The following is a 12,313-nucleotide window of genomic DNA, read 5'->3' as shown; positions in this document are numbered from 1 at the left end:
GCTGAGAGACATGGTCCCTCCAGTGTGTTCTAGGTCTTTCCTTATGGGTCCTCCCAGTTGGATGTGCCTGAAAAACCTCACCAGGTCACCAGGATGCATCCTAACTGAGCCACATCAACTGGCTCCTCTTGATGTGGAGGAGCAGCGGATCTACGCCAAGCCCCTCCCAGGGGACCGAGCCTAGCCACCCTGTGGAGAAAAGTTATTTTGGCCTCTTGTATCCGTGATCTTGTTCTCTTGGTCATTACTCAAAGCTCGTGACCATAGGTGAGGGTAGGAACATAGATCGACAAGTAAATCGAAGACTTCACTTTCCAGCTCAGTTCTCTTTTCAGCACAACAGACTGCTGCAACGCATCAATCCACTCATCAATCTCTTGCTCCATCTCAGAGTGGCAAGAATGGAGTGGGTGGGGTGCTGTCAGTACACTGCGCTACCCTCTAAGTCCACCATGTAATCCTTCCTTTTGGTGCAATTGTTAAACAGCGAGTGTGGGTGAAGTAAGACTCTAGATGGGTGACTTACTCTTTAAAGGAGCAGTACAGTTGAATGTCATCTGCATAGAGAATGGTAGGAGATATGAAATCTACTAATGATCTTTTCAAGAGGCTGTACACACACACACACACACACACATTTTTTCACACTTTCTGTGTAATTGTTTCTGCTATTTCAGCCTCTCCAATGCTGATAAAGAAAAGAAAATGGAACAAATCACAGAGAAATCTTCCAGAGAGGAGGAGCAAGTATACATCACTACAGAAGAAAAGCAGGTCAGTTCTCTTTAACTGGATAGTACAAAAACAGTTAAATGGTTTTCAAATCTATTGGATTATAATCTCGGATTATGATTGAGGGGGCTGTATTTTATTTTATGCAATGTTAAATCCTTCTTAAGAGCCAATTCCAAGGTCCTCACCTTAGACTTTGCTTTTTTTTTGTCCAGTCTGTTCGTGTCTAACACAGAGCTACAGCCTTCACTCATTCTTCTCCTCGTCCAGACTAAGTGTTAATTTTTAGCAGAGCTCTGAGACTGATTCCACTGGGTGATGAAGTAGTCTCTACACACACACACACACACACACACACACACACACACACACACACACACACACACACACACACACTCTCTGGTGTTGATTAAAAACGACCACCAGGTTGATGTTACACTGTCACACTGGGACTGGCCTCACAATCTTCTTCTCTTAAATCAGCATGCCTCCATAACCTTTGGCCCATTGGGACAATATGTGGCAAGGTTCCAGTTGTTGTTTCTCATAAGTGATAACACATTGAGCACACACAACGCATACATCATTCCTTGTGTGTTTGTGTTGAATGGTAAGGTTGTTCTTCACAGTGTATTGGATATTTTCAGGTTTGTTTTACATGACATCGGTTTTCAATTAGTGGAGTTTTTTCTTTTCCCTAAAGGGTAAAACAAATGATCACAAGAAATATAGAAACAGCAGAACATTTCCAGTTGTACTGAAATTTAAAGAGTACATTTCAGACAATCTGAACTTTTGTCCTGGTTTCTCTTTACCTTGCTCAGTTTTCCAGTTTCCACCTGGACAGACCTCTTCTCAGCAAGAACAGAGATGATTCACCTCCTCTCAGCCCTCTCTCCCACTCAACATCTTCACTACAGCGCCAAGATTCTGGATCTCAAGGTATCAAGGGAATCCTTAAGAAAAGCCGCTCCACCAGCGTGGAGTCGGACCACAGTGAGGGCGTGATGCCTGCGCACGTGCCTTCTCGGCAAACCAGCATCACTCTAAACCACCCTGAGAGCGAGGATAATGATGAACAGGTTGAGGAGATGGAAGAGGAAGAGGTCAGCCAAGAGAGTGACAGAGAGGATGAGTCGTTAACATATGATGCTGTAGATGGTGGCCACTTCAGTGTGAACCGAGGACAGAAGGACAGCATCAGCAGAGATGGCTTTGAGGAGACGAGGAGCCTGTCACCTGACGAGACTCTGGAAAACACTTCACCAGTGTCTGAGGATGTGGACGAGCTGGAGAGCAGTTTGGATCAAAGTCTCAGCTCGTCCTTTAAACAGAGGTTAGGATGGACACCAGTTTGATTGTGAGCCATTGCTGATTTAACTTTTGACATTGACATTTAATGCAAACTGCAGCTATGATTCAGCTTGGATGATTTACATGCCTCTGCAAATTAAGTGCTTTTTGGTTTCCTCAGACAAATGACACTGATCTCACTTTCTCATGCTCGTGGGGATGCATGTGATACTATTCAGATTTTACCTGACTTGGATAAAGAACTATAACTGTCGTCTCATAGGTAGTCATCTTTTAATCTCAGACCAGGTCTTTCTACGGGTCTTTGGGGGCAGATCTGTGGCCCCTCGTACTCACTGTTGAACACTCCTATAGAGAAACGTTACATACACAAGCGCGTGTACAAGCACAGGTGCTCACATGGTGATCTCACAAGTATGGACTTGTACACATAACGTAAGGCTGTGGTTGGCGCTAAATGCATTATAAATTATTGCCGTGTGCTTCTCAGCAAAAATTGTTACTGTTATGTATTCTCATGCGGTTGTGTGTTCCCCTGTTTTCTTTTCGTTTCTTTTCTTTTTCTTCAGGTCTAGAAGCAGAAAACTTCTCAGTCCTTTACTGTTTATTTTTGGGAACTTGTATTTTCTTCCCCCACCTCTTCCTTTCCTCTCCCCCTTTCTCTTTAATTTCTGTCTCCATGTCCATTAGTATTTAAAACAACTGAAATTATTTTAATAAAGTTTTGGTATCAGGCGAGGCATTGTAACAGAAGCTATAACACTCCACCTGTGAGAGTAAAACTGTAAGGCTTGACTTTGGCACTCAGATATCAAGTCTGCTTTACAGGACAGGACAGGACATGAGACAGGAAAAAATCTCAGACCAGGATTATACTTCATATTTTACCTAACAATTCATTTATATAAAAAAAATAACATTCTGAAATGTAGTAAACTAGAATGTAAGAAAATATTGATATTCCGAAATATCACAGTATTTTGTGCGAGTGTACCATTTTTTTATTGAGAATTTAAATGCAAACATTTAATGTCTTTCTTTTTTGCGGTGTAATTCAAACTCTTGACAGCTGGGTGGCAGCAGTTTTTCCCACTGTTGTTGTTGCCTGGTTTCCCAACTACATTCAGTCTTAAAAATTGCACATATCATCTGGCCATTAGTATCTCTATATATATTGTCCCGTTTTGTGATATATATCATATCGCCAGATTCTTACCAATACACATCCCTTATAGTTAATTTACACTTGATTGCATAGTACATAGTATGTATGCCTAATACAGGGTTTGGGTGGACTTGGTGTTCGATAGAACAAGACTAGAATAATTTTAAATACTGCTAGTGATTTTTTTTTTTTTGAAATCCAAAGATAATTTAAAAAACGCCAATTTTTGCAATTTTATTCACCCCAGATATTTTAAAAGGACCTCAAATTAATGGTATGAATGCCCTTTAGTTTATTTTGAAAATCCTTTGGTCCTCATAGTTGTACCAAAGAGGAATGGCCTCCAATAAGACGCCTCTTTACAAAAGGTGACCTAAAGCATCCAGGCTACATATTTGCAGACACAAACTGTCCAACCCTAAACCCAGTGTTAAAAAAGATACAAATGTAAATATGTTTTTCTTTTCTCCAGAATGGCTTCATTAACTAGTGGTAAAGAAGAGAAGAAAGACAGACTGAAGAAATCTACCCCAACTGAGTTGACTCAGACATCACTAAACGATCGCGTTGACAAACTGAATGATGCTGAAAATGCCTGGAAGAAAAAGGTAATTTATTTATATATTGCACTAGTACCGGTGGATGTTTTTGATGCATTAAGGGGTTTAAATGGTATTGAAAACAAACTTGACATGACCTATTCTATAACTTCTTTATTAGCCAAAATAGCTCAGTACTCTGCTTCTCCTCTGTAGCATTTATTTCCTCAGTGCCAAAAAGTCAAATATCACACATTTGTAAGAATCAATTCCACTGATTTCCGTTGCCATTGCAGGTGACCTAGGTTTATTTTTCCTGTTTTAACATTATGTGTTTGTATTGCCTTTTCATGTTGTTTTGTGTGAGCTGGGAGACAGACTTTGACTTCTAAGCCACAGTTTAATACTGCAGATGGAAGGTGGAGGTAATCTAGAGGTGGTAGAAGTGGTCAACTGTCTTTGCAAACCAGAAGATGTTTGAAAGGTTCCATAATAGAAAGTAGATGTAAGGTTTGTGTACCTGCAGCTCTTGTGTTGTTAAATATTAATATAATCTAGCCTGGCAAACTGCCCTATATATGTAAATTTATAGTCTAGTCAAGAGCCATTGAAACAACCCAGAAGTGGGGCAAAATCTGTGGTTGTCCTTCAAACTGTCTCTGCCCGCAATTGGGCAGTATTTGTCTCATGTCATAGCTTTTTCATACTTTCAGAGTAATTCAGCACACATTAATTCAAGTTACCAAATACCTTTTACTCCACTGTCCTATTCATGTAAGACTTACCCAGCGTACTGTTGCATGAAATCTACAGGGTAAATATAAATAATGAAAATGAACTAAACACAGGCAGCCAGTTTTGCTTCTGTAAACAGAATCAGCTGAGACACCAAACTGGAGCGATGCAGAGATGTGGAGCTTCTGGTCTTTAGATCTGAAGCTCAGAACACCAGACAGTTCACATAGGACTGTAAGACACAGACACCTTCTGGGGTTGGCTCATGAAAAAGCTTAAGGAGCATGGCTTCGATCGGCATAAAAACAAGTTATGTTCAAGCTAAAGGGAAGTCCATGATGGCACGGAGACAGCCCCCACACCTATTCTATACCACCATCGTGTAATCTTTGTGAAAACACACCACATCACCACCACAGGCTGACCACTTATAAACAGTGTTGGGAACATTACTTTTAAAAAGTAATTAGTTATAGTTTCTAATTACTTTGTCAAAAAAGTAACTCCGTTACTTACCGAGTTACGAGATAATAAAAGTAACTAATTACCAAGAAAATTAACTACTTAGTTACTTTTTCATTAAAGAATGCAAGAAAAATGGGTTCCCCTCTTAATTAAACTTACTTAATTTACTATAAATGACTACAATAGTGAAATATAAATGACTAATGACTGGAACATAATAAAATGTATGTCCAAATGTTTTTGAATAATTTAAATAAATAAGCACTTAACAGGAGGAACTACTAACAGGAACATTACACTTATCTAGACTATTAAAAGGTCACTGTGTGATATTTAACAAGAGCCCAGTCAGCTAAAATTTAAAATTGCAAATAAAAACACATGTAAAGGTTCCTGACCCTTTAAATTGTCTCTCAGTCTAGTTAAATTACAGAAATAAATGTAAATTTGCACAGTATTTGAATTTTTCCAGCTTCACATAATTGTGTGTTTTTAGTAGCATTTCTGTTGCAATCTAGTAACGGTTAAATAAATAAATTAAAATCCTTTAAAATGACACTAGAAGAGGCACAAACCTGATGGAGGACTTACATGTACTAACTTGGGTCAGACCCAACCACAGAAGAGCTGAAGCTGGGTGGTGAACACACACAGGTAGTTCTAATAACACCTGAGCTCCATGACGTCTGAGGCTGATGCATCAGTGTTACAGCGGGACTAAAGACATGATCAGAAACAGCTTACAGCTGGATGATCTAGGAAGGTAGAAGATCAGGACGTCTGAGCGGTGAACAGGTGAGCGGACTTTCAGGACGTCCCACTGTCACGCTAAGAAGGGCACGGCTGCAGATCCACACCTGCAGCCGTAGACTATTCATCACGTCTTCCTCGTTCTTCACGGGCCGTGATGATGCACTTGGATGAAAACATCTGCCTCTAGCTCCTGATCAGCTGATGACAGCTTCAACACACCACACAGCTTAACGCACGCATTTTCTTATCAGTAACAAAAACGACGTTTTGATAAATGATGACGGTAATTAATTAGATTGCTCGTTGCTGAAAAAAAATTTTTTTTTTTTAGTAACGCGGTTATTTTAAACGACTTTATTCCCATCACTGCTCTGTTGTGTCTACAGCATGCAGTGACTGAGACAGTGAGAACACTGAGGGTCTCCGCCCACCTGGCCAATCATTTTCATGTTTGTAAGTGCGTTACCGACACCTCTCTCTCCCTGGTTGCAGCTGAATTGTGGCGGTCAGAAAACCTCGCACTGTTGCTCAATGTTTGACAAGCACATAGTAACGCACAACCTTCTGTCCCCAGTAACGGTAACAGTGTTGCAACAGTGGGAAAAATAATTAGATTATTCCGTTACCTAAAAAAGAAAGCCGTTAGTAACGCCGTTATACTTAAACGTCGTCACTCCCAACACTACTTATAAATGACCAAATACTCCCTGCTGCTGCCTCAGCCTAACACCAAAGTATTATAAAAGAGGCTAGAGTTTCGGAAAAGATTGTTAATCCTCCTTCGATTGTTAGCTGGTTAGAAGGAACAACCACTGGCTTCTTCTCTTCATCTAACCTGGGATAAAAACGTGTAAGGTGATGTCACATATTGGGAGTGTGACACAACTTTCCTTTCATCCTGACAAGTAAATCTTATGCTCAATGGCCAAAGCTAGTAAACAATCTTCCGCCATTGTTGTTTTCTTTTTTCAACTGATCAGCCTCCTAAAGCGTCTGGGTGGCACTACCTAACTTTTATGTTTCTGCCACGCATTGTGGCTGTTTTTCAGCATTTATTTATAAGCGTTTATGAACATTAACAAATTGATTATTTAATCGGCACGCCACATAGCGGTGCATTGATTTAATGGTAAACTGGCACACCCCTAAAACATAAGTTGTCAGTTTTTGGTCACATGTTCTTGAGGTTTATGCAGTTTAATACAGAGAGATCTGGATATATATATATATATATATATATATATATATATATATATATATATATATATATATATATATATATATATATATAATCAATCAAAGTATAGTGGTGAAATGTGTTTTTCTTTGAAGTGCTCCAGGGTGCGTACTCATTATCCTTCCACCCATATGTTGAAGCAGAAATAAAGTTTTATTAGCATGCATTTCTTTTATGATGGCATCAAGTTACAGTCTTTTTTTGAGGGTTGGGGCTCAAATAATGAAAATAATGAGAAAAACCAGCCAAATATTGCAGCATTTTCTCAGCTCTGTTCAGAAGCAAAGAACGCCTTGGCTGTAGGGAGTCCTTCCTCAGCTGAATCAGCTACATTCCCCGTGCTCCTGCCAAGAGGTCGTTGGGTTAGGAACACTTGGGGTTGCAGCAAGTTTAGGAGTGGAGATCCAGGGCTTAGCTTACCTCCCATAGAGAATCAAAGACACACCTCCCATTCCAGCCTCATGTACAAATAAAATATTACACCTTGACCAAATCCTTGAAAGCCTTCTTCTTTTGTTGGCTTTTGTTCTTCACGTAGTCCTCGTCTTCTCAAAATTGTAAACATTAATCCCTCTTCAAGCAAGCTGCTCGTCTTTGAGTTTCGTCCCCAAAGCAGGACAAAGGTGATGTAATTTGTATTTATAAACAGCATTTTATTGTAATACCTATCAAGTTCAGAGATCCTCTTTGGGGATTTCTCATGGATGAGCTAATCTCTGATGTCCGCACCAAGTCTGGAAAAAAGATGCTGCATGACATTTGAGCAATTTCCCAGTCGAATACTGAGATGTGATGTCACTTTTTATTTGTGTGGTCTGTAATAAGCTAATAGATCTGCAAAAAAAAATCCTGGGAGATTTTGTCTTTCCATTAATGGCACAAAAAGTGCTTTCTCAACAGTTGCGTGCACGAGTGATGGCTGAGCTGTTGTCTCTAAGGTTTTTGGAGTTTTCTTCTCCTTCTGCCTGAGGGTATTGCCTTTGAATAAATGTATATTTATGTTTCAGTTTTTTCTGTAAAGGAGGGGTTGAAAGACATAGTAGCATTGAAGCTATGTCTTAATGGTAACCATTCTTGATTTTTCAAGGTTTTTGGTAGGGTAACGTCATTGTTTTTCTTGTTTTGGCAGTCACTTCTATTCGCCTTTGCACAGTTGGGTCAGATGTTTTTGCTCTTTGGTGGAAACGTGAAAGACCAGCACAGACCGTGATCGAGTCCAGATGTTTCCTGTTCGACCTGCTATGCTTTTCTGTCCACCGTGGTGTTGTAAAGCGATGCCTGGTTGTAAATTTGATTTGGAGGGGTGTCACGAGGAATGACTGTTATTCATACGTTGTTTTGACCGATGACATCTGTTTTTCCTGATGAAAAAAAAAGAAAACAATAATACAGCCCAACAATCAAAAAATATCTGCTTTGTGGCTGTAAATGGATCTATGTCATAACCCCGGGTTATCATTTCTGTACCGGGCTGTTTGTAAGTGCAGGATGTGCTTTGAGATCCTTATTAATTCACTTCATTTTTGGGTTTGCATTCCAGTGATGACTCAACAAAGTTGGAACCTAAACTTAAAACAGTCTCAATGCTACTCCTACACAATAATTCTGAGGCAGAAGCACCAGCTTTGCTGTTTTAGTTCTCTGAACATGCATAATCATTTTTTATGGGATGTACATTGTGTAGTCTTTCCCAGAGAAGACTAAATGGAGATGTCCGGCCATTTTCAAGTGTGTTTTCTATAAAAGTTATAAGTAATTAACATTTTACCCATCATAGATGACATCCTGTTTATATCTGTGTATGATTTATGTATAGTTACTAACTACAACACATAAAACTGTTAATACATGTGACTTTTACACATAAACATAAAGCATGTTTTTGAATATCTTTTTTAGCATCAAATCTACCAGTTGGTGTGTTGTCAGCTCAAAGCTAGTTATAAACCTTTTATAGTTGAAATATTCTGGATTTCCACTGTGTAGTCTCTTCAATGCTAAAAAAAATGACCAAATTATCTGTTAGCTTAAAATCTTTTTGCAGAAATTGCAGCTTGTAATTTCACCCTGCTTCACCCTTACTATCCTCTTATAATTTTCCTTCTTTCCCCCCTTTTTTCTTTCTTTCTTTATTCCTCTCTTAGCTCCTCCTTTCCTCTGTGTGCACCTGCAGACTTCACCCCCTTACTTTGATTCAAGCCTATCAACCTTTCCTCATCCCCTCAGGTGAGTTGGTGCATGGGAATGGTGTGTGCTGCCTGCTTTGCATACATTTACATGCTAAGTAAGTTGCTTCTGTGACTGCATGGACAACCTCTAAGCTTCTTTGTTTCCCACAGAGAAATCTGAGCCATCCACTGTGTTGGTTTTTCCTCCATGAAATCATTTTGCTGCTTCACAGGTGGCTGATATCTGTGTCAGGGGTTTGAATAAAGAGTTGCTAACACTAAAGCATATAGCAGGATTTATGAGAAAATAAAAGAGGGTTTCCTGTGGTAGTTTGGGGGCCTCTCCGCTCTCTCTGGGGTCCTGTCAGGCCAAGGTATTTCCCCTCCCTGATGAAATCCAGAGAAGGGCTTATAGTTAGGGGTTGTGACAGCATGTAAGACTGTGAGAGAGCTGGAAGTCTTTGTGTTTAGACAGATGGTGTGCTCTGTGCGTTAGCATGGTTGTAGGAGATTAATGCACACTGTATAAAGGCTGATGTGGTCTTTTAAGCTCACAATGTTTATGAAATGCATTCTTAAAATAAGTTGAATGTGAGAAATCTTATAATCCCAGAGGATAATTTAGACTGCAAAGAGCTGCTAAATGATGCTAAAAACTAAATTCAATTCAATTTAAAAATGCTTTAGTAATCCCAGAGGGAAATTCAATTCAAAAGCATCAGGGTGCTCATTTAAACTCAGATGCTCAGTTTCCATCTGTTCAATACTGTTTGTATTGACATGTCCAGATTGGGTTTTGCTCATCAGAATCACCATTAACTATTAACCCATCCATCCATCCATCCATCCACTGTCTGAACCCGCTTTGTCCACGTAGGGTCGCGGGGGGGGGGGGGGGGGGGGTCAATGGGCAGTCAGGCGGGGTACATCCTGGACAGCGAGTCAGTCCATCGCAGCATTAACTATTAACATCTTTTTAAAAATATTATCAAGCACATGAAGATGTAATTTGGGTGATCATTTGTTGTGTGATGTTGTGTGTTGTTGTGTGTTTGAGAGCCTGTGCCTCAGCAGGTAGATGCGGTTTATCCATCATGTGAAAAGGTTAAACTCCACGTTGCTCCTGCTTAACATGGCAGCTCTGTTATTCATTTGTGTTTGAGTTGAGAGTGTGTTTGAAGGAGAAGCAAAAATATAAAACATTTGCAGCATGTGCAGTTGTTCTTGTGTGCAGGCCAACCCAATTATCCAGGATTCTTTGAACTTTTGTTTCATATTTCACCATCAGTGGAACATGCTTGACATTCAAAAGCAGCAAAAACTCTTGAGTGAAGTAGGACAGATAGATAAATGGTGTTTGAAGTTTGTTAGATTTGTTTTCTGCTGTCAGTCACAAAGTATTTTATGCTTTACTTAAGTTGGACGTGTTGAGTTGTGTTTGTCTTTTTAGGGTGTGAATGATGTGTTTTCAGAAGATGAATGTGTGGCTTGACATAGACATTATAGGAGCAATTTGTAATCGTTCTACAGTAAAATAATCACAAAACAGTCTAATGTCTCAATCGTGTAGGAAGGAAGGATACATTGAAACTGATTTCATCCTCAGCCGACTGACCGGTTGTCAGTTTTTCTCCTTTCAAAAACACAAAAGAAGGTTGTTGTGACTGTTTATAATCTGTGAGCCCACGGGGTTCCCGAGTCTGCCCCAAAGCTAACGCTGCAGCACTAGGATTTAGGGCTGCTCGATTATGGCAAAAATAATAATCACGATTATGGTGACTGAAATTGAGATCACGATTATTTAGGACGATTTTTCAATTTATGTTGATTTTATTTGTTTTTATTCAGTCATAAAATTGCTCAGGGCACAATCAGGACAAAAATAAGAAACAAGATGATCACTAAAATAACTCCTGATTCCCAGTATAAAAAGACCAATATACTTATAGCTCATAGTTTATGACCCAAGGTCTATAGACCTTGGTTTAACTCATTTAAGTCTAACAGTACAGACCCAAATACCAATATCTTGCAAATACTGACAGCAAGAATTATACAGTGGCATTTATAACAAATACATGCAAATAAATTGATGTTCACAAAATGTTGCATAATACGTATTTAGTCGTGTCAATGTGCTGCTGGAGAGTGCACTAGCACCGTGTCCTCAGAGAGATTAGTTATTATTTATCAGCGTGAGGAACTTATTTCTACCTTATTTATAAACTATTTATTTACAAGTCCATCAATTAATGTAATAATTGTCCCAACCACAGCTGCACCCCCCACCCCCCAACCCGGTCTCACAGCAATCAGGGCAAGCTGCTCGTGTGTTTAGCACGCTGCACGCGCACATTTAGCCGTTTTAGTGGCTCAGGAGTCCGCAGGTGCGGTGTGTGTGTCACTCACTCTGGTTAATCCAACAGGGAGCCGGCTCCGAGAGCTGTCTTTAGCGACCGACACATCACTACATCATTCCCTTTCCTAATGTCCTGAAGAACGGTCCGGAGAGCAGGCGGAGTGTTTAGCTAACCTGCAGGAAATGTCGACGACAGTTATCCAGAAAGTAGCTAAGGGTTACCAGAGATGTTTCTGAGGTGTTCGCTAGGTACTTTTAAGTTAAAAAGTCAAGAAGGGGGTCTGAAAAGCTGCTAGAAATAGCGTCAAAGTCACAAAGTTGGCAACACTGTGGGAGGAGCGCTTCATTTGCAACTCGGCACAGCGCAGGCGGGAGGAGCAAATAATCGGCTTGTTTTGTTTTTTATAATCGTTCAAAACTCAGATCGTAATCGTGATTAAAATTCGATTAATTGAGCAGCCCTACTAGGATTTGTAATTTAACACCAGCAGGCAAAAAGCTCCAGAATTGTTTAAAGGACTGAAGCCGGTACACAGGAGTGACTCAGAATTTTTTTTGTTCCCCTGAAGCTACGGCATCTTTTGGTTTTACTCTAATATTGGGTGAAGCAGGTTAGAAGCTAACGTTGAGCTAACAATGCTTATAAGCAAACAGTCAGCTCTAAAAATACCTCAAGCTGCATTTTCTTTTACCAATAACTCGACAGTGAAATGTGTGTGAAGTGAATAATGAGTCAATCGTGTCGTTTTACTGAGTTATTCATAACTGTAACAGCAAGTGCATAGCAGTACAGGGGCATATTACTGTAATAAGAGTAGTAAGTGCTCCCTACAGTAAAACACCCAA

General features: G+C 39.8%; 1 protein-coding gene across 4 annotated transcripts in view; it reads left to right on the top strand.

The window, feature by feature from the left end:
- svild (supervillin d) overlaps nucleotides 1-12,313 on the top strand; it is an 89,582-nt gene that overhangs the window by 64,283 nt on the left and 12,986 nt on the right. For 2 of the 4 annotated variants that reach the window (XM_015976578.3, XM_015976579.3), the window contains exons 6-8: nucleotides 678-774; nucleotides 1,557-2,068; nucleotides 3,684-3,819. In XM_015976578.3, the coding sequence (XP_015832064.3) occupies nucleotides 678-774; nucleotides 1,557-2,068; nucleotides 3,684-3,819 (745 nt within the window). Of the gene's footprint in view, nucleotides 1-677; nucleotides 775-1,556; nucleotides 2,069-3,683; nucleotides 3,820-9,084; nucleotides 9,167-12,313 lie in introns of those variants that run through there. The other 2 variants (XR_011516894.1, XM_070545605.1) reach the window with 2 other exon arrangements.

The sequence above is a fragment of the Nothobranchius furzeri genome, chromosome 16 (genome assembly GCF_043380555.1).
Source record: "Nothobranchius furzeri strain GRZ-AD chromosome 16, NfurGRZ-RIMD1, whole genome shotgun sequence".
NCBI classification, from domain to species: domain Eukaryota; kingdom Metazoa; phylum Chordata; class Actinopteri; order Cyprinodontiformes; family Nothobranchiidae; genus Nothobranchius; species Nothobranchius furzeri.
This window is presented reverse-complemented; position numbering and strand designations above follow the sequence as displayed.